The following is a 21,637-nucleotide window of genomic DNA, read 5'->3' on the forward strand; positions in this document are numbered from 1 at the left end:
AACCCTTTATGGTGTGAGATCATATGAGATTAGAGTGTTCTTGACCTTCTAGAGTTCCTGAATCCTGATGTGAAACTTTGGCCAAAAAAACATTCCAAAACCCCTACTTTTCAAAGGAATAAGCCCATGTAGCATGCCTAGGTCTGGGACACATTCAAAACTAAAGGGGCTCTACTGTATCTATCTCAGGATTGTGCTCTGTGGCTTCTGTGGCCCTGCTTCCTAATTCAGCTTTTTTTTAAAATGTGGGGTTTTTTTGTGTCTGGAAACTGTATAATCAGCTTTTGCGTAATAGTGAACCTTTCAGCTTGACTTGGTGGTAATGCTGATTAATGAAGGCAGAGGTTGTTCCTCTGTATCCTCTCTCCAATGTATCACATACTCTTAGTACAAGCTCTGAATTGCAATTGTGCCTATTTGCCACTGTAACACACTGTGAACGCACTCACAAAATTAAATGAGAAATCTAGATTGTAAATAAAAAATATAATTTATTCAACTCCATGTATAACCATCACAGTATTTGAGATAATATATAATTATTAATAATTAATAATAATGCATGTAAAACATGTTTTACCCATTATGTCTGGTGTGTTCTTGTACTAATGACAATCCGACCCATTCCAAATGCTAGATATTATAAAATCCTGAAAAGATAATAACAAAACAAAACAAAATACCATAAATTATATATTCCCGAGCCCCTAATCTTTTACAGTGAGGATAATATGAATGAAATCTAATTCATGTAAACCATCAATAAATTAGACCACATTTGCTTTTTTGCATAAATCCTAAAATAATTTACTTATAAATTTGACCCACTATCACTATCTAGATATCTTAAGTCTATTTTAGGCTCATCTGATGTGGCAGTTTGGGGAGAGGCCTATGGCCAGATAGGAAGTCGTTTCTAGATGTGTCACCATCACTACACACATCTAAATATATCTAAATATTACACAATTGGAGTAAATATGTACTGGTCCCAAATCCACAGCCTTGGTCAGGGGATGTTTTTTATTGTTAGGGAAAATACATTTAATTTCACAAGACCTATGGACTGATCTATGTAAACACTCTGAAATAAAAATGAAACAATCTGTGGTTAAATCTGGAAGCGCTAAAATATTAATATAAAATGAACAAGTAAACGATTTGTCCCTTAGTGCCCAAAACTGGAGCGAAACAGGTTTTTTCCCTTCGGACTAAGAATAGGGGAATGAAAATCTGTAGTTATGTATGCATGTAATTTATAACCATTAAATAAATGATTATTGCCAGGTAACAACTCGTTATTTTATATTGTTCTGTGGTATGTATTCATCCACGACCTGAGTCATGGTAACAGTAGAACGTGTTTAAATTGGTTAAAGCTTAAAGTCTAGGAACAGCCCATCTACTAAGTTTTTCATTTAAAAAAGAACAGTAAAATACATTTCACCTCCATGTCACTTTGGTAAGCCTTTGCAAGCTGAACGGAAATTCCGTCCCATTTTTCACAATATCAGCCACACTCGCATCAAAATACAGTAGTCCATTTCAGTGATGCGGGCTGCAGTATCTTCAACAGAGAACCGAACGTCTCAAACTTTTATGTGTCTACATGGCATCATGTAACGACTTCCCAACCTGGAAACGACCACTGAAAATGTGAATTTAAGAGAAAGTAAAAAAACAAACGAGTCTAAAAAACAGACAGTGCCAGTGTACGGTGACAGAAAGCTAAGACAGTTTCCCTTACCTGATTACTGTGCATCTAAATCAAACTAATTCACTTGACAGAAAAAGCACACTGTCTCACCTCCATCAGGGGTACAGAGTTAGTCAGTGCACTCTCAAAAGCTGCCTCACACCACAACACTAAATATCCTCCTCCAGCTCAGCTAGCCAAGCCTAAGGAAGCCTTTTCATGCTGCCTACCATAAAACCACATTAAAAATCCCACTTTTTTTGTTGTTGCATATTTTTCTAGTTTTAAAATGCAGTTGTCACATGTAAAATGCAACAAGTCACATAGGTATTCTTTATATTATATATTATTTATATATAATTATGTACAGTAATGCATGATAGGTTATATACAGTATAAATGCATACGCTACAGGTGTATTGCATGTTTATATGTGTGTGTAACATGTTAAACACGTATAAAACACACATAGTGTAAAGTTGCATCAGTGTGCTGTATCTTTAGTTTTGCATTATACAGTACTGGAGCTTTGGACAGCCTACCTCATTCACTCAATCTCTCTGCTCTAGAAGCCCATCAGCCTCATGGAGAGGGGAAATGACACATTCGGGAGCAGAGACCTACGCACATCTTCATCACCTCATCCTTTTTTAAGACCGTTACTGTTACCACACAAGCTGCTCGACACGATGCACACAGTGTGTGTAAAATGGTGAAGCCGGAACCTCGGTGTCTGGCGCAAGAGCAGACAGGGTTACACAATAGCGCAAGGTCCCTACTGTGGCTCCACTACCCACACACAGTTAATCCATGCAACCTTCAGAACGCACTTCCTCTGAGCTCTGAGCCGGCGCATCGTCTGCGTACGGACGGAGCTCCGCTACACCGTCCTCTGCATCCATTCAGTGTGGGCTTGGGTCCTTTCATCTGGAAGACACTGTGTTTGCGGTGCTGCAAAGCATTATGGGTAATGCTTTCTGAAGGATGGCGTGCCCCACAGCCTTCTGGGATTTTGAGTTTGTCATGGCGGTTCCAGGGCGGAGTGAAGTCTGGCTGTGTTGCCCAGGTGACCCCTGACCTCAGACGCTGCAGTGTATTAATGTTCCGTCAGGGTAAATAAATAAACTCGGGGGAGGGGGTAGGAGTGCGGGTTCTGTTGTTCACTGCCCCTACGCTCCTGTAGGGGGCAGCATGCCAGCCTCTCTGAGGTGCGAGCGCAGGGTGCTGAAGATGCCCAGCTGCTGTTCTGGCTGCAGGGCAAGCAGCTGCTGAAGGACCTTGCTGGGATTAGGGCCCCTGGAAGAGAAACAGGGCACAGTCACACAGTGATTCCCCTGGCCCCACCAGGCTTGGGTCAAATACGTCACTGTTTTTAATCAAATACTTCTCTGTGCTCGACTGTTTGTCTGGTGCAACTGAACTAACCAAATTTAGCTTGTTTTTTAAGGTACTGTTTGCTTGAATATATTACAATATTTTCATAATTTGACTGAATTATTGACTGAAATCCTTGTGGAGATTGGCATGGCACCTGATGAAGCTGGCGATGTACACATGGACGAAGGTGGCCATGAGGTACTGGCAGTCGAACCGGTCCATGATGCCCCCGTGCCCTGGGATGGTGTCGGCGAAGTCCTACAGGAAGGAGAGAGAACCAGTCACGACCGTCCGGCTCGGAGTCTGGGAGGGGCGGCGGCCAAAAATCCTGTGCGCTCACCTTTATCTTGAAGGCCCGTTTGAAACCGCTGGCGAAGAATCCGCCGAACGGACCAATCAGAGAGCCGAAGGTGGAGAGGGCGATACTGTGGATCTGGAACGGGTAGAGCTTCACTGTTTTCTGCACACACAGAGAGAGAGAGAGAGAGCGAGGGAGGGAGACAGAGGGGGAGAAAAAGAAAGACAGTGGGACATTAACATTTGTACAAGAACACAGCACACATAATGGGTAAAACATATTTTCTTATTAGTGTGATTGCGAAGCAACACACTACTGTTATTTGAAAGTCAACTTTATTATTATTATTCTGCCGGTTTTTTGACAGCCTCCCACAGTTTTTGAGCTATCAACAGCAACCAACTGGAAGACGTCTGGGATGGTCCCAAATGGAGAGATTGTATTAGCAGTAGTAGCATCGATTTGCCGCAATCACACTCCGCATTTTACCCTGGTAAGGATACCAACATTGTGAATGTGTTTGTGTTTTATGTGTTGTGAATTTCCTGATAAGTACAAGAATGACAGCCAAAAACAGTTCTTGTATCCCTATATGAAACCTTTACTGCGCTTCAATTTATGAGTGAACCAGTGCAGGTGTGTGCAACCAGTTAGCTCATTCAGCCAGGGTAGCTGTTGAAAATAGAAACCTGCCAGTGCTCAGTGGAAGGACTGCTCAATGCAGCGTAGCGTTTGACCTTTACCAGTCTCAGAGTGCTCTGCACCAGGGACGGGAGGGTGTACTCCTGCAGCACGAAGATCTCCGAGGGCTCGCACTCCACCGCAAAGCGGTTAGTTTCACTGTCGTACGCCACAGGGCAGACGAAGCACTGGTACTGCGCAAACAGGTAGGAGAACTGCAGGCACAGAGCAGGAAACAGGAAGTGTTCAACAGGAATTGCTCAACAGGAAGTGCTCAACAGGAACAACTCCTCAAAATCAATGAATAATAATCCACAAATGTTTTTATTAATTACATTAGATTACGTATTCTTTTGGCAGGATTTTTTCTCTAGGCTGACTTGTATACAACTGAGTAATTTACAACACCATTCTGTACTTAAGTTTGTAACAGTTTACTTCCTGGGATTTTAACTTCCAACTACCTGGTCATGTTGCAGCTAGTCCACAAGCACCATACACATGTTGTGAAAGTCCTTATAAAAGGGAGCATTAGAGGGCTTAATGAACTGTAAAGAAGCACTGTAAAGGAGAATCACGCAGTAGTATTTAATCATAGTCTGTGGAACAGATTGGGGCATTTGGCCAAGCACTACTCACAAGGAATGCAAAGACCACCGTGGAGAAGAAACCTCCAATGAACCCTTCCCAGGTCTTCTTAGGAGAGAGCTGTGAAGAGATTGGAGAGAGTAAATAATGACAACAATGTTGATGTTGAGTTTAACCCAGCTCCGGGATTCAATCAACAATGTCTTTCACCTTCTTAAAAACGCAGGTTTGATTTTCCTCTTTACTTACAATGTGGTGAGTTCAGGTGAAAGCAAAGCTTGCTAAACTGTGTTTCTGAAGAAAAAACGTGACCACAAGTGAAGGAAAAGTCTTCATCACGTTGTCTATGACTCTTCACCGATTGTCCAAGAGTACTCTGCTGTGCTCTGTTTCTTATTGTCATGGTAAAGAATTAACACATGCACAAAAACTGTGCTTGGCCTAACCGCTTTTTTTTCTTCTATGAATTCAATCAAAAAACTACTGCTCTTAAGCAGTAAGTAACTAGGCTATGCCTTACCTTAATCAAAGGTGTTTTTCCAAAGAAGAAACCAAAGACATAAGCCATGATGTCATTGCAGATGACAAGGGATGCTGGGACAATAAGCCTATAGTACACACAAACACAACACAAGTATACATTACTGTACAGCTGTCAATTCCATGTGACAGCTAGGCTTTGCTCCTTCTATGGAATAACTCAATTATTTTACCATCTTGTGTTACTGGAATATCACGATTCATCAAACTGTGTGTGTTGAAGTAACAACTTTATTTTCACTTATTTGCTTAACCCTTTAAGGTGTGAAATCACAAATATGCGATTAGAATGTTCTTAACTGAACATTCTAATGCTGCTGTGACAATCGCTGCTGGGAACTGAAAGCAACAGAGTTCTAGAACACTTACTTAGAATTTTGAGGAAAGCAAATCCTCAAAGGGTTAAATGTGTCTCATGACTCAGACGTTATGCCTGGGCGTGTTTAGGAGTATCACCATGCTGTGCAATCAGTACTACATCGAAGCTATTTACAGGGCTGCCACAGACAGACTTTACAGTGGCTGAAGGTTGAGACAGGCTTATCGCGATGAGCATAGTTCCTGCTTACCAGATCATTCCTTCAAACAGGTTCTGTATGACAAGGTGAGACTGGGCTACCACAATCAACAGTGTCACATGGGTCCAAGCAAACTGGAATGGCAAAGACACACACATACACGCCTTCAACACCAGAACGCACCTGCACAACCGAAAAACACTGACACTAAAAATAAATAAATGAACACAGTGCACAGGACTACAAGGCTGACACATCACACCAGAACAACAAGTAATGACACAAACGCTATGCTGATGACCGTACTGCTACATTAGCCTACAGAAAACACAATGCAAACACATAACAATTACAGCTGACTGAAGTCAATGTTTTGATTCATGTGAATATTATGGTATTAAATCAGTCAGAGCTAAGCATGCTATTGCAAAACAGCAAGGACATATGGTTAGAATTTGATACTGCACAAATACCCCAAAAATGCCCACTGATAGCTGTGAGGTGAGCCCCACTGGTTAGTACTGGCCGTTACATCATCGCAGGTACACACCATATAAAACTGCAGGCGGCAATGTTTCTTCACTAAACTCAGAACAAACATGCAGAAACCTGCAAAGAGCAGATAACATGCAGTCAGTTTCCTTCCCAAGGGAATGAAACGAAACCATTGCAGTTATGACAGTTTACACTTGAAGGACAGGTTTCTGAATCCAGGCCCCATTCTTGGATAATAGTGAGCAGTGGAGACCAGAATCCGGCTGACTAGAGTTCTAGACCTTTCCGTGCCATCCTCGGGCGTGGCTCCCGCAGGTGTACACTGAGAGCACGTTCAGCACATTCATAACTGTCTAACCACGCTCTCCTGAAAGAGTCATCACAAAAGGCTCAATTTGTAAGCAATCGTTGATTTTGGTCTGCAATTCTCATGATTATCCAAGATTATCGGAAAATAGGGTCTGAGTTCAAAAATACCGAACCTTTTGACACTTCCCTGGGTAAAACTTAATGGATTAAACATGTACATGTAAGTAGAGCAATGCTAGTTAACAATGGATAGACAGAATCCACTGCTGTATAATACAGTATGTGAACCAAAACAATATATAAAGGTAAAGCATTAATGATACAATGGGGCATTTTACATTGACTTAAACTCATGTGCAGTCTGGTTCTGTGAATTTTGTATTAGTGAGTTGTTAAATTCACCATAAAAACAGGGCTTACAATATTTTACTTTCATATATCCATGTTAAGACTGCATATGTAACAAATAACAGTGTACACAAAAACATTTGTATGAAAGCGTATTGCATTGAATCGGAATAATATATATATATATGTATATTTTGGCTTTCGTAATTACAAGATATTCTTCTCTTATTATAAGAACAGATCTTGTCATTTTGAGAAAAGATCTCGTAAATTAGGGCTTTTTTTTTAGCTTTTTTTATTTTTCATTACCATGCAAAAAAAGACAAGGAATTTGTTCCTCCAGATTTCATGTCCTTATATTTTGTGAAATTACGAGGCACAATAACATGTTACATCCTTACAAAGGGCAATGTGGCTAATCTATGGGAACCAATGGAAATTCAGCCAAATTGATGCCAAAATTCAATCATATGGTGAATCAGATCCTATTGGCAAATTCCACAATTCTGTCAGCCAGTCAGAGACAAGCCTTCGTATTGGGGGAGGGGCCTGCTCACCAGCCAGGTACACGGCGAAGGAGATGAAGCGATGGTAACGCACAAGGAACTGAAGAGGCTCCTCCCTCTGCACAAAAGCGCCAAAATAATCCGCCACCGTCTCCCCATAGAAGAAGTAATTCACACAAATCAGGAAGTACCTGCGATTCAAACAAACGCATTTACAAACCACCATTTTCTCCCTCTCATTTTACCTGACAAATCACGACTGCAGGTCCAGACCATACACAACATGCTTCTGGGTAACCTCCGGGCCATAGGCAGTTAAAGAAATAGTGTAGACTTGACAAGCATTGTCTGGGATATGGCACTCAGCTTATATTTGTCCTTTAGCAAAAGCTCAACACATGGTTTGTATTTTTATTTGTTTTATCCTTATTGCATGGCACTGTGGAATGAGTAATGATATTATGCAAATGTAACAGTGAGATTACTTAAAAACCTCAGGACAAAATGAGGGCTTTATGATGAGAAATCCATTATAATGAACCTGGTCTGAGAGAAATAAGTAGACCTCATATAATAAGGGCAATGGATCAGTCTCACATGGGTCAAAGCTGGAGGAAAACCCCACCCATGTGGAGGTTCATTGGCTGAGAGGATTAGAGTTCTGCATGAGTCAGAGGCTGGGTATGTTCACATTTGCTTGGGGATTTAGCTGAATTACCCAGGGAGCTCTTGGCTCCTCAGTGCTATGCATATTTAGATTCTTCTTCCCGGTCGGGGTGTGTGGCAGGTAAGAGTGAGAGGACTGTTGGAGACAGGGTCAGAGGACACACTCCCTGGGAGTGTCAGTTTACACACTGTTCAGTAAGGGATGGGCAATGAGGGCCGTATCTGTTTCTGAATTTCAGACCAACTTCTGCTCTTAATTATTTAATTAGTCCAATCATTTACATGATCTGTCATTTTCAGCTACATTCCGGGATATAAACAGCAATTGATAAATGTTCTTGTCGAATGTTATTGTGGTGTCATTTACGAGCCAGGATAACTGCGTACAGACCTGCCCATCCCTGGTCTTAATGCTCACCAGCTCAGTGTCCTGAACCACTTGAGCTCGTAGGAGTGGTAGACTCTGTACCCGATGGTTATTATCTCCTGGAAGCACTTGATCTGAATGCTCATGACCTAAAACAAAACCAAAACAGTCAACAGTTCAGCGTTGGAAACACACTTTCAATTCTCCAAAGGTCGAGGTATGTCAGACAAACAAGAGAAAAGTGCAAGTTATGAAAAAGATTGATGAAAAATAGACTAATACAGAAAAATATTATATATAATATATATATAAAATATTAAAAATATTATTCTGAATTTGTGATTACTTCCAATAGTTTTACAAAATGACTACTTTAGTATTCATAGTACGGGAATATTAATCTGGAATTCACTAGAAAAAGATGAATTATTGAATATTGTCGGCATGTAGACACTCACGCAAAGTAACAAAGTATAAATGCACAAAATAGGAAATATATCTTTACAGTACTATGGATGCCTGACATGATGAATATTGAATTTGCTTATTATAATGAATGAAAGGGTAAATGGGTGTTACTACTGGAAAGCAAACAATCAGAGCCCTGCCGGGTCTTATTGACAAAACAAACTGAGGTCATTGACCGTATTATTTGAGGTCAAGCTGCTCTCCCAGTGAGAACAGTGTTTGTGCTTTTCCGCTATGCTACGCTAATCAGGCTAACTGCTTCAGTGACACCCAGGGCATAGTGATGCCTGAAACAGGATCTGCACTGAGCAGTGACCAGGCACTTTAAAAATATCCTTCCCCAACACAGACACGAGGCAGCCAGGAAGAGGGAACGTAGGGCTACCAGACTGAGGTACGAGCAAGAGGAACAGGTCCATTGTAGCCAATCCCCAAGTGTGTGTGTGTGTGTGTGTATGTGTATGTGTGTGTGTGTGTGTGTGTGTAAGAGAGAGATATAGAGACACAGAGAGACCAAGAGCAAGAAAAGAGAAGAGACGAGAGGGGAGAGAGAATGTGTATGCGTGTGCCTGTGAGAGAATGTGTGTGCGTGTGTCTGAAAACGGGAGGCAAAGAAATGGGGAAGAGAGAATGTGTATGCATGTTCAAGTGAGGGAACGTGTGTGTGAGCGAGAAAGTGTGTGTGTGTGTGTGTGTGTATGTGAGTGAGAGAAGGGGGTCCATGTATGTGAGTGAGAGAGAGTGGGAGTGAGAGAAAGATTGTGTGTGACTGTATGAATGTGCATGGTGGTTAGTATTATTCAATTAGTTAGTATTAATCTTCATAATTTCCGACTGTCAAAACTTTTGTCATCATGCCACAGCTCACCAAATCACAGCTTGCACATTAAATGGTATCTCTTCAGTTCCTTCAAGGTTTAACCTGGCCAGAAAATGACCGGAATATTCCGGAAACCTACCACCACTAATAGCATGATGGGTCCCAAGTAGATCACAAGGAACCAGCCAGAGATCATCGTCAAAGACAGAATCCCTCGTATCCACCAGTTCTTCCATCTGCAATAAAAAATGCACACGTTGGGCTTAATTTCACAGAGGTGGAAAGTCCAGGGGTCAGAAAGTAAAAGTCCTATCCTGAACACATGAACTCAGCCAGATAATTTCACTCATTAGTTCTACCTCCTGGCTGAACATGCTAATTATTAAATCGAGGTGACTTGCTGATGGTATGAGTGTACCTGGAGGACAGGCCTTCCAGAGCCTTGTTGAGACATTCGGGGGTGCTGTCTGCGGTCTGGGGCACCTCTGGAATTTCCACTTTGGGCTCCTCCTCTCCCTCCACCTCTCCATCTCCCTCCATTGCCCCGAATAAACCCTCTCCATCAACCTCCTGCACAGCCAATGAGAAACAGGGATCACAGCCAATGAGGAAACAGGGATCACAGCCAATGAGGAAACAGGGATCACGGCCAATGAGGAAACAGGGATCACGGCCAGTGAGGGAACAGCAATAATGATGCCGCACTCCTGGTCCTGGAGAGCCACAGGGCGTGCTGGTTTTTGTTTTCGCCTTAATGTCAGCAACCGATAACAACCCAAGAAACTTGGTGAGGTGAGTTAACTGTGTAACCCACTGCTTTCATTGACCAATTAAGTGCTGAGTAACAACAAAACCAGCACACCCACCAGGACCAGGACCGCTGTTCTAGTACAAGCTCCCCAAAATAACAGGATCTTTACTGAACAATTGTTCCCTTATTTTATTTAAACAAAATGAACAAATATGTAACCACTGGGGGTGCAAGAACAAAAACAAAAATTTGAACGAGGAAGAAGAGAAAAGGGAAAATACTTTCGATCTTTTATTTCTTTTAAAAAATAATGTGAGTGACATATATATGTAATTTGGTCCTCGGTTACTTTACAGCCTGCGAGAATTTCGATTGGGAAAGGCCACAGTGATGGATTTACTGACTGACTGATGAAATCTGTGAGACGATACTCAGGGATCAACCTTCTCATATCACATTTATAGGAATTATCCTGTGACCCTCACATTCATATTTTAATCAGTGTACTTCAATGACAGGCATGTCATACACAGGGCTAAAAATAGTCAAACAACTGAATATGGTCTGCGACTAGCTACCATTTTGTATCTTGTACCAATCTTCTCTTGCCGACACATTTGAAAACAAATGCACACCAGGTACTTTTGCTCAGGATCTTTAACAGCAGGCTCATAGAGTCCTATTGGAAAGCCACTTCATTCTGAGATTTTTATTTGATCAATATAACAAGGTGTGGATGGCAAACCAAAAAGACTCAAGACATAATGAGAAACACTTCAGGACCTGATCTCTCAGCGTAATCGGCCCTGAAAATAGCAATATTTACATCTGCCTGGATTCTACAAGGAGTATCTAGAACTCTCTGGTAATCTCAGAGCCAAGAAGGGGAGCACATAAAGGAACCAATGACATACATGTATACTGAGGGCCAGTTGTATTGGTCCAATGAAAAACACTGGTAAGAAAATATATCATCAGTCTTATCGTCATGTATTCCCACAGAATACAGGTGGAATATAGTTTTTACATAAAAATGTTTTTGTTATTATAATTAATGGTAATGGGAACTGCTGTTTACATTTCTTTCCCGAACAATTTCTCATTTTTATTTTGAACAGAAGAATAAACACAGCATGTTGCAAGGAACATTTCACAATGTGGCCTTTGATTTATTACGGTCCATGTGTGGTGATACGTGACCAGTTAAGTACAACTACAGACTACAAATAGCCTAGGCCACGTCAAAAATAGAACCATTGGCTAACCCAGTTTACCCTTATTCAAATGAATACGGGTCCTTCATACACTCAGTGTATTTGGCCTAAGCTGTTTTTGGCACGTATCGACCAAGCTTCCATACTCTTCTAAAGTAAGCCATTTAATTGCTCTGTAAAAAAATATACATAAACCATGTAAACTAAATAAGACTACTTCGACTAAGCTGCCAAAATATATCCTCTGGTACCAGGGAAGTCTCCGGGGAAGAAGGTATGTCATAACAGTTTAGAAAAAGCCCTTAAAGTTCCTCTCAGAGCAGGTTAAGTGTTTGAGAAGAGGTAACTGACGCTAGCAAACGAGGCAGAAACACAGGGAGAAATAAGCGGCCTGTAGAACAAGAACTGTGGAAATGCCAGAAAGGATCCTCTTTCAAAACATGGGCAGCTGGCAGGCCAACTCCATCTACAGCTGCCAGAACATGGCCTACTGTACAATCCAACACACTCTGTGTACAGTAGGGTCACTACACAGTCCAACTCCAGGAGCGTTGCACAAAAGTGTTTTAGTTAAACCTCAAGATCTTATTTCTTTTCTTTCAAGTAGAAAATATTAGCTTGTTTTAAGATACTGTACTTCTTAAGATACTGTAATTCCTATCCCATTGGCAAATATTGAAATGAGTCAAATTGTCTTACACACGGCAATATTTTCATCTTATTTCGCAAAAAAAGTCAAAGAAATAAGGTTTTATGTCTCATTGAGAGAAACATGATTGTTTATTTGAAACAGTCAGGGTGTACACATAATAATCTGAAAGTTGCTGCTGATACACAGCTGCTCCTGCATGGTCTGCATTGTAACCCATTGTAACCCATGGGGCGGCCTGTAGCGTAGTGGTTAAGGTAAATGACTGGGACACGGAAGGTCGGTGGTTCAATTCCCGGTGTAGCCACAATAAGATCTGCACAGCCCTTGAGCAAGGCCCTTAACTCTGCACTGCTCCAGGGGAGGATTGTCTCCTGCTTAGTCTAATCAACTGTATGTCGCTCTGGATAAGAGCGTCTGCCAAATGCCAATAATGTAATATAATGTAATAACAGTAGTCCCAGAGAAACCCGGAGCCCTCCCAAAACAGTTTCTGGGTTTGCAGTAATCTGGCTAACTGGGTAATCTTGTTTTGTGAAACAGGACCCTGATCATTGGGTGTATCTGCATTTCATGTTCATCCTCAGACAGTCTCCTCATCTGACATGGGAATGGCTACATGAGGAGTGCTGACGCACGTCAATGATGACAACAATTTGGCCAACTGCAACTGCTGACAGAAAAGCTAACCTCAGGTTCAGTCCATTTAAAGGTCATTCTTTTACAGTCTTTTATGGTTGATGAGCTATGCAGTGTGCTGAAAAGGAAATCAAGGATTCATAAGCACAACAATGGAATGAGCATCAGAGGAAGATTAGATGTTTTTATATGAGGTAAGACGTGTATTGTTCTTCTTGTATGGGCATAAATGTCTTTGCCAGGCAGGAAGGCAGTTTTGAGGTGTTCATACATGGGTGTTTTGGAAACACAAATAATCTTTCTGGGCACAGTCCACAGAAGATTAGGTTTCTGCTATTTCAGAACATTTCTCCCATTCATGGCACCCTGCCCTAAAACCATGCTAAATATGGCCAACATCAAGAGAGGGAACTCCTTTAAAATTAGTACAAAGGTCAACTACTGTCTGCCATCGCTTCCCATCTATAATTAGCACTGAATACCTCAGAAATTAAGACCCAGCTTAGTGGAGAACTTAACCCCAGTGGTGGAAAGTACAGGGGTCAGAAAGTAAAAGTCCTGCCACGTGCTTCTTCCACCCATGAACTGCAGCCAACTGATTTCACTCATTTGTTCTACTTCCTGGCTGGAGAATTATGCTAATGAGCAATCCAGGTGATTGGAACAAAATCGTGGGCTGGTGTGGGTGCAGGTTTTTGTTTTATCCCAGCACTAAGACGCCTGATTGTACTACAAGGATATTCAACTCCTCATCCTGTGGGCCGTAGTGTCTACAGGCATTTGCTTCAACTTGTACGCTACACCACCTATGTCTTCCTGTAAGAATGAGATAGGAGCTCACAGATAAAATTAATATCTGCATCAAGGTCGAAGGTATTTAAGCCATTTTAAGCCAAACAACCAGTGTGTTGAAGGTTGCTGCACTGCAACATAGTTTTGATTCAGTGTTCCCGCTGAGACATTCAATAGACTTTTACTGTTCTGCAGTTAGTTTTTGTTGACTTTGACGAGTCCATGCATTGTCCCGACTTTGATTCTCCTGAGAAAGTGGGCACCCACACATTGGGATAGGATTGGACACCCCTACTACAGAGGAAGCACTTGCATAACAGCAGCTGGTTACTGTAACTGGTTACTGCTTAACACTCTTTCTCCCTTTCATACAGCTCTTACCATGATACTTTTCACTTGTCCCTGCACATGCATAAACAGTAGACTTCCACACCTCATGTTTTTCCTTTATTTTGTTTAATTAAATTAATTTGCGAGTTACACACATTGGCTAGCTATGCTTTTCATATCCCCCCCGGGCTAAAATGTAGCCTAAAATTTGTTACCAGGTTTTGGGTAACTTAAGTTCTGTTATGTTTGGAGTCTTCAATTAATTCATAGGATTTAACTTAACTTTCTCAACTAAGTCACTAATATGTATTGATGCTAGATTACATTTTTAAAGAGGTTTTGAAAAAGATGGCAATGGCATCAAGCAGGTTATGCTTGTTTTCTGAAAGTAAAATCCTGAATATCAACTGCTAGCAGCAGGCTGTGACTTGAACAACACACCTTCAACTTTCTTCAATCTCTTTCTTCAATCTCTGCTTTAGGCACCCATACATTCTCCACATACCCTCTCTGCATCAAGTCCTAATGCTCACATGTGCACAATGTAACCAAAGCCAATCAATTAGGCTACTCATTATCATTCAGTATCTGATCATATGTAAAGGCACATACCTTCCTACATTATCCAAGGAGGGCCGTTCCAGACTTCTGCTCTCAATTATTTAATTAGCACAATCATTTACATGATCCAGGGAAGCCAAGGTAGCCAGGGTAACTGGTGGCAGGAAAATCCTGCATACACACTGGCCCACCAGGACTGGAATTGCCCATCTCTGTCCTACAACATTCAAAATGGTATTTTATACTATAATCACTGATCTACTCTAGTATAAAACAGGAATATTAAACATGTAGCCTAATGTATTGAGTTATAAAAGGTTTCCAGTGTGTATATTGTTTATTTTTTTTGAAATTTAAATATACAGTAAGAGTAGAATGTGCTGCACTTTGATTGAACCTGGGCCTTGTGGGTTCAAAAGTATTCAAAATGTGAAAATGGTTGAGCCCTTAATGTACCCTTAAACCTGAGAATGACTGGACTGGAAAGGAACACTCCAACTCATCATTGCTGATCGTGTGGAATTTCACCTGACCACTGTGACCCAGCACAATGAGAATCTGCAAGTTTTACATCCCATCAAAACTCACATCGCCGCACAGAATTAGCCTATTTATTCTAGATCAGGGCTGCCCAACCCTGTTTCTGGAGATATGCTGTCCTGTTGGTTTTCACTCCAACCCTAATATGGCACACCTGACTCTCCTAATTAGCATCTCAATGGGATCTCTAGCAGTGGAATGAAGTGTCGGCCTACGTTATTAGGGTTGGAGTGGAAAAACTACAGGACAGTAGATCCCCAGGAACAGGGTTGGGTACCCTGTCGTTTTAGATTAATGTTCTAGGTTGAACTCACTAGAACAAATGTAACCATGCATAAGGGTGTGGTACAATGTACACTATGACACAGCTGATATTTGTCTAAAAGGCCATTTCAGATTTCAGATTTTTCAGGCCATTTTCAAACAGTGGCCAAGATTCAGCAGTGCTAAAAACAACAGCACAGTCGTTCAGAAACGTACGGCACGAGTGCCGTCTCCTAGCTAAAAATGTCCTGTCCACAGAGCGAGGAGCTTTGCAGTAAGGCCCGGTAATCAGCTCCACGGGAATGAGAGCGCTAATCCCGGCAGGAGGGGAAAAACACGGTCCTGCTCCAACGCCACCGCAGACAGCCTGCAAGTCCACACGCACCCAGCACTCTCCTTCATTACATTACATTAATGGCATTTGGCAGACGCTCTTATCCAGAACAACGTACAGTTGATTAGACTAAGCAGGAGACAATCCTCCCCTGGTGCAATGCAGGGTTAAGGGCCTTGCTCAAGGGCCCAACGGCTGTGCGGATCTTATTGCGGCTAGACCGGGGATTGAACCACTGACCTTGCGACTGACTGACCGATCCCAGTCATGTACCTTAACCACTACACTACAGGCCGCCTTCACATCTCTGCAACAGTGCTTAGCACAGACTAAAGCAAGCCCTGCTGTAAAATCCAGCAAGATTGAGCTGGTCATGCCGGTCATAAGATGGTCTAGCTGGGTATGAGCTGGTCAACCAAAATGGGCAAGCTGGTCATTAAGCTGGTCTAGCTGGGTATGAGCTGGTTAACCAGCTTGTGCTGGTAGCTTGTCTGAGCAAAACATAGCTGGTCAAGCCATGTCAAGCTGGTCAACCAGCTACCAGCTGTTTCAAAACATAGCTTGAGCAGTTTTTTCTGAAGGGAGGCTTCCATGGAGCTTGATCATAAGCAGGATTCCTGGGATTCGCTGTGTTTTCATTGAGGGAGTTCTGACTGGGCCGTAACCCGGCTGGCAGTCCGTTTACATGCTCTGCAGAGGTGGTGAAAGAGAGGCCTTTGGAGGGATTCTTTCTCCTGCAGCCCACAGCAAGCTGAACGCCGACTCTGTTCACAACAAAACCCAGGAATTTGAATGGCCGGAGCCTAGCAGGCTGGGCCAAGCCACAGAAACCACTGTCCAGTGGATAAGACAGCAAATAGCCCTGTGTGCTACAGTGAATTAATATATAGGACAGACAGGAGCCTACTGTCGCTATCTGTAGACCAAAGAGAAAGTTATCACATATGCTTCAGTTACTCAACCAAAATGTCATATTCTGCTATTCTATGTTAGCCTAACTTACTTCTTTCTTCTTGAATTGTGTTCCAATACTTACTTACTCCAATACTGAGGATGAAAGAAGTGGGCATATTTGAAGTATACAGTGAACATGCTCGTTTTGATTTCTGTTCAGGTTGACAAACTAGTGCGGCTTTAGGGATTGTGGTTAATGGAATTGCCCGGTTTCCAGTGTGAAATGCGAGTCAGAAAGGAAAGTGTCTTAGCCAGTGAGAACTTTATCGCCTGTGTGAGACTGTGGGTGTGTATGGGCGTGAGCGTTCATCCTTCTGCCACATTAAATATCCCACTGCTATTTTAAGGCCAGCCTCCCACTAATCCTCTCACACATACAGATCCATACCTGTCAATCCACAGCCTCCAGTACTGAACACACTGTACAGAATACACCTGTTCCTGCTTTCTGAGTGATCGTATAGAAGCACACACTCAAATGATCAATGGTTTGAAATGAATATACTTTTATATGATATCTAACTAGGTCATGTGATGCCAGCGGATGTAGCCAAGTCTGAACTGTCAACAGAATGAAATCAAACATCCAGTCAAATTACAACTAGGCTATATTACAATTAGTAGCCTATATTTAGCATAAGATAGGCCTATGCAGAACAATATATCGCCTGGTAAATACATAATTGTGTTCTCAGTTTAATATAGCATATATTTAATAGATTTGAAAGTAACAAGGACGGTTTGTGGGCAAATGACAGATGGAAAGGCATCATGACTAAGCATGACACAGTGTGCACACTCCTAAACAGACCTCACCACACGCGTTGACTCATCGCTACAGATTGCACTGATTAGCCTGTTCTTCTGCGTTCTTATCTCATTCTTCCCCCTAACCTGCTAAAAGCCCTGATTCAGTCAACTTCTGTGCTTCATACTCTACAACTTCTCCCTCGTCCTTCTATCACAAGTCAGCCTTTCCCACGTGAACACACCACATGCTCAAAGCAGCACAGGCTACATCTGAAAGGGAACGAGAGAACCGAAGAGAATCAAATAGATGGATAAGATATGTATGCAAGGTGGCATACACCATAGGATTGAGCAAAGCAAGTGACACTGTGCCTATTGTGAAAATATTTCCTGTAAGAACAACTGCTAGATGGGGGAAATATAACTATGCCTGTGTATGCAAGTACACACTCACACACATACACACAATTGTTTTAATAAATGCATGGTCTTGCAAGTTTAGCGGAAACTACACCTAATTATATAAGGAGATATGTATTTTTCTGTATATATGTAAATTGCACCATAGTGGTAACCATACTTAATTATAAGCAATTCCATGCTCATTTTATCCTGTCAATAAGACACGTACGACTTAGCTGCAGTTAATGTATAATGAAATACTGAAAATGTCACAGCATTTGACTATTTGGCATCTGGGGTACAACTTAAAAATAATAATCACTTGCTTTCCTCAACTAAACAGATTTTATTGTAACACAGTTTTAACATAAACATGCAAATTGTTGTATCTAATAGTAAAACTATTTAACATGGAAAAAAAATAAGATTCCCAAGTCATCCATTTTTTTTGTCAAAATTCAAGATTATTGCAATGGAAAGGATGTTCCACATATTTTGCTATTTTATTAAACAAATACGGTACAGGCACACACGGGCCTACTTAATACAGACAGGAACTCCAAAAGCACTGTAAAGACAATGGAAACTCATGGAGCTCTTTTCTTAATACCCACAACCTTCCAAATAGGCTGCATCATTTTTTATCTTTGCACAGGTGATAAATGACACAGCCTAGTCCCTCAGACTAAAGGGACGGCAGACAGCCTACCCCCCTTACGATCTGTGTCCTCTTTATTCACACAAGGGGAAAGGGTCAATTACATAATTGCTTTGGAATCAAACACTTTTCAGTGCTCGATTGACCTTGCCTGGCCAACCAGGAGAACCAGTTCTGGTGGTCTCAGTCTCGTTCTAAGGAGGGGTTTGCACTGAGGTTCCAATACCTTAGACAAGTATTTGAATCCAAAACAATTACGTATTTGACCCAGGTCTGGTTTACAGTACAGAATACGCCATGGTGGGGAACGGTACCCCTGACCACATGGGGGAGGCAGTCCTATTGCTACTGCCCTATGGACTGAACAGCCTGGCCTTCTGTCCTTCAGCCTCAGTAAGAAAGGGCTTGGGACTGCTGTTGGAGGTGCCGCTGGTCTCCCATGTAGATGGCTAAAAAGCTACAGCGCAGTCCATATGTATTTGGACATTGGTACAATTTCTGTTCTTTTGGCTCAGCACACTGGATTTGAAATGAAAGAATAAATGTGAGGTTCATGTGCAGACTGCCCCCCTTTAATTTGAGGGTGTCCATATTGGGTGATGGGTGTAGGAATCACATCCCTTTTTATGCATATTCCTCTCCCTTTTAGGGGACCAAAAGTAATTGGATGGTTGGCTTCTCAGCTGCGTTTGTAGCCTATAGTCCGGTGTATTCATTTGCTTCCTTAGTGCAGGTATAGGAAGTCATTACTATGCTTTTGAAGCCTTGGAGTCTGTAAAGCATACAGACTGCACTGTATCTAGCTAAGAAAGAAGCTGAAATAAAAGAATCCTTAACACCATGCAGGCTGACTACACTTAGTAGGCTATGTCTTTTTGAGGTCTTTGTCCCAGTAGAAGATTGTGCAATGGATGTGTTCCGAGAAAAGGAACTGGCCCTGGAAAAGAGCACACCCTTATTCTGTCCTGCCAAATAGATACATTTTTCATCCTCATAGCCTAAACATGTCTAAAAGATTTGGTCAAATACAGGCCCATAAGGCCTAAACTGTGGGGTCTGTATTTGGGTCATAGTTTTTACACATTTATTTTTCATTATAAACAGATCACATTTCACCCAACAATAACGATTCCAAAGTATCCCAAGCACACGTAGAATTGGCACAGGGAACATTTCTATGCAGAATGGTCACAACAACGTTTAAAAACGAAAATCAAAGTTTCCTCACTTGTGTTTTGAAACGACAACAACAGTACACAAATTATAAACTCAGACTGTCAGTACAGGACAAATGTGACGTGACAGGTTATATCCAGTTTCACAGACTGGTCCCAGCAAAGTTAAAAACGCGGGTTCTCTCTTGTATAATGTATGCTCTCAGCTGCTTGTCATTAGACTCCAGAGCATTCATTACATACTGGAACCAAACTGTGAACTGAGACCCGCACGATTTGCTTATCTGTGGACTCCCGTTTAGTGCCGTGTGCTTGCTATTGGCTCAATACGGAGTGAATAACACCATTCTCCGCTGAAAAAAAAAAATGTTGACATGCTATCACTCTCACCCTGTGTCAAAATGTGCGCAACAGTGCAGACTCTTTAAACTTCCTTGAGAACATATTATGGTTTGTGGGAAACTGTTTACAAAATGAGCTACGGCCACACGTTGACAATGCAAACGAGGTAAAAATACTGCGGGTAGTTAGCTAATATTCAATGCTAATATTCGCTTTCCATTTGAAGGCTGAAAAGATACGTTAGTTAGCTTTGAATTAACTAAGGTAACCAACCAGGCTAGCTAAGTAATTAACACCAATGAAGAAGGAGCGACATTCTGTTCTGTACACCGCCGCGGTGATAACCGTGTCTTATTTGAGACAGTAACCTATCGAACTTGGTAGCTATTACCATAAACTAACACGCAAAAGATAAGACGCATAATTCCATATTTCAAACAACCGCAAAACTACTAAGCTAACGTAACTTACATTGCTACCGTTTTAACTCCTGCCTAATTCAACAGCGTAACGTTCTATGACATTGCCACAGGGAGTCACGTTTGACTTGTTCGTTCATGTGGTATGCTCTTCCTAGAGAAGTCCAAGTCGCTGGACCTGTAAATTACCTGTACAGGTGGATTATGCACTGATGTCAATACAGCAGTGCTATTCATTACGATAAGTTACGACATTTGTTACCTCACCAAATGTACGTTTAAATTAACCCGAAACAGATGAGATAGGCAAAGTGAAACGGCCATCAAACAGCTAGCTAGCTAACAAGCAAGCTGCTAGCTATGAACGTGGGCACGTCATTGACTGAGCTGAAGCGGAGCTTATCTAATTCTAACCAGCAATGTCACAGCCAGTCACTACTGCCAGTGTAATAATAGCTAAACTAACTATAAACACATCCAGCCACTATATTACAATGAATAACAATAGAATAGCAACGGAAAAGTAGAGCTCTTTGGTCGGAAACAATCAATACTGTTAGCTACAGTACTTCTCCAGGGAGCTAACGTGCGCAGAGGACGTGGCTAACGCAAGCTAAATCAGCTGCCTAAAATAACTTATCCAGCGAGCAGAAGCAAAACATTGGATTAAGGCGTTTAAACCTACCTTGTCACTGATGTTTTCTGTACTCTCAGGGTCTCCGCCTCCTCCTCCTCGCTTTCTAAGCTCCGTCATTTCTTCGTTGCTAGCTAGCTAACTAGCTAATAATTTCTCAAAAATCACAAACCGCAGGCGTGATTGAAAATTACTGTCAACAGTCGTAATCCGGTTAACGCACAGGTAACGTTAGCTAGCTAGCAAGCTACTGTGCAATTGGAAAAGATAACCAAGCAGTCCATTTAAGTAGCCAATCCAGATTCTACAGATGAACTGTCAAAATCCTCATGTTCCAGTAAGGTTCTGACAGGTTACAAGAGCTGCAGCCTTCGCTTGGTAGAGATGACCTGTTTGGGTGGAGATCTATCCTGCCCTTATTTCACTCCCCCTCTGAATCGGGACTCACCCAACAGGCAACCAATATCTGTGTGTAGTTAGCCAGCCCTGTAGTTTGGTCTGCTGTCGGGGTAACGCGGTGACAGGCGCCACAGCGACACTGCAGTGAGCAGG

General features: G+C 41.9%; 1 protein-coding gene across 1 annotated transcript; it reads right to left on the minus strand.

Annotated features, from left to right (window-relative positions):
- Window positions 1-471: 471 nt before the first annotated feature.
- cds1 (CDP-diacylglycerol synthase (phosphatidate cytidylyltransferase) 1) lies at window positions 472-21,637 on the minus strand. The gene is made up of 13 exons (XM_061259614.1): window positions 21,137-21,637; window positions 10,096-10,247; window positions 9,817-9,913; window positions 8,441-8,538; window positions 7,408-7,547; window positions 6,249-6,307; window positions 5,750-5,832; window positions 5,161-5,248; window positions 4,692-4,760; window positions 4,115-4,267; window positions 3,414-3,533; window positions 3,228-3,331; window positions 472-2,992 (listed from the first exon to the last, which is right to left on the minus strand). Exons 1-13 carry the CDS (start codon window positions 21,203-21,205, stop codon window positions 2,866-2,868), a joined length of 1,359 nt encoding a protein of 452 aa, XP_061115598.1. The 5' UTR covers window positions 21,206-21,637; the 3' UTR covers window positions 472-2,865.

The sequence above is a fragment of the Conger conger genome, chromosome 11 (assembly GCF_963514075.1).
Source record: "Conger conger chromosome 11, fConCon1.1, whole genome shotgun sequence".
NCBI classification, from domain to species: domain Eukaryota; kingdom Metazoa; phylum Chordata; class Actinopteri; order Anguilliformes; family Congridae; genus Conger; species Conger conger.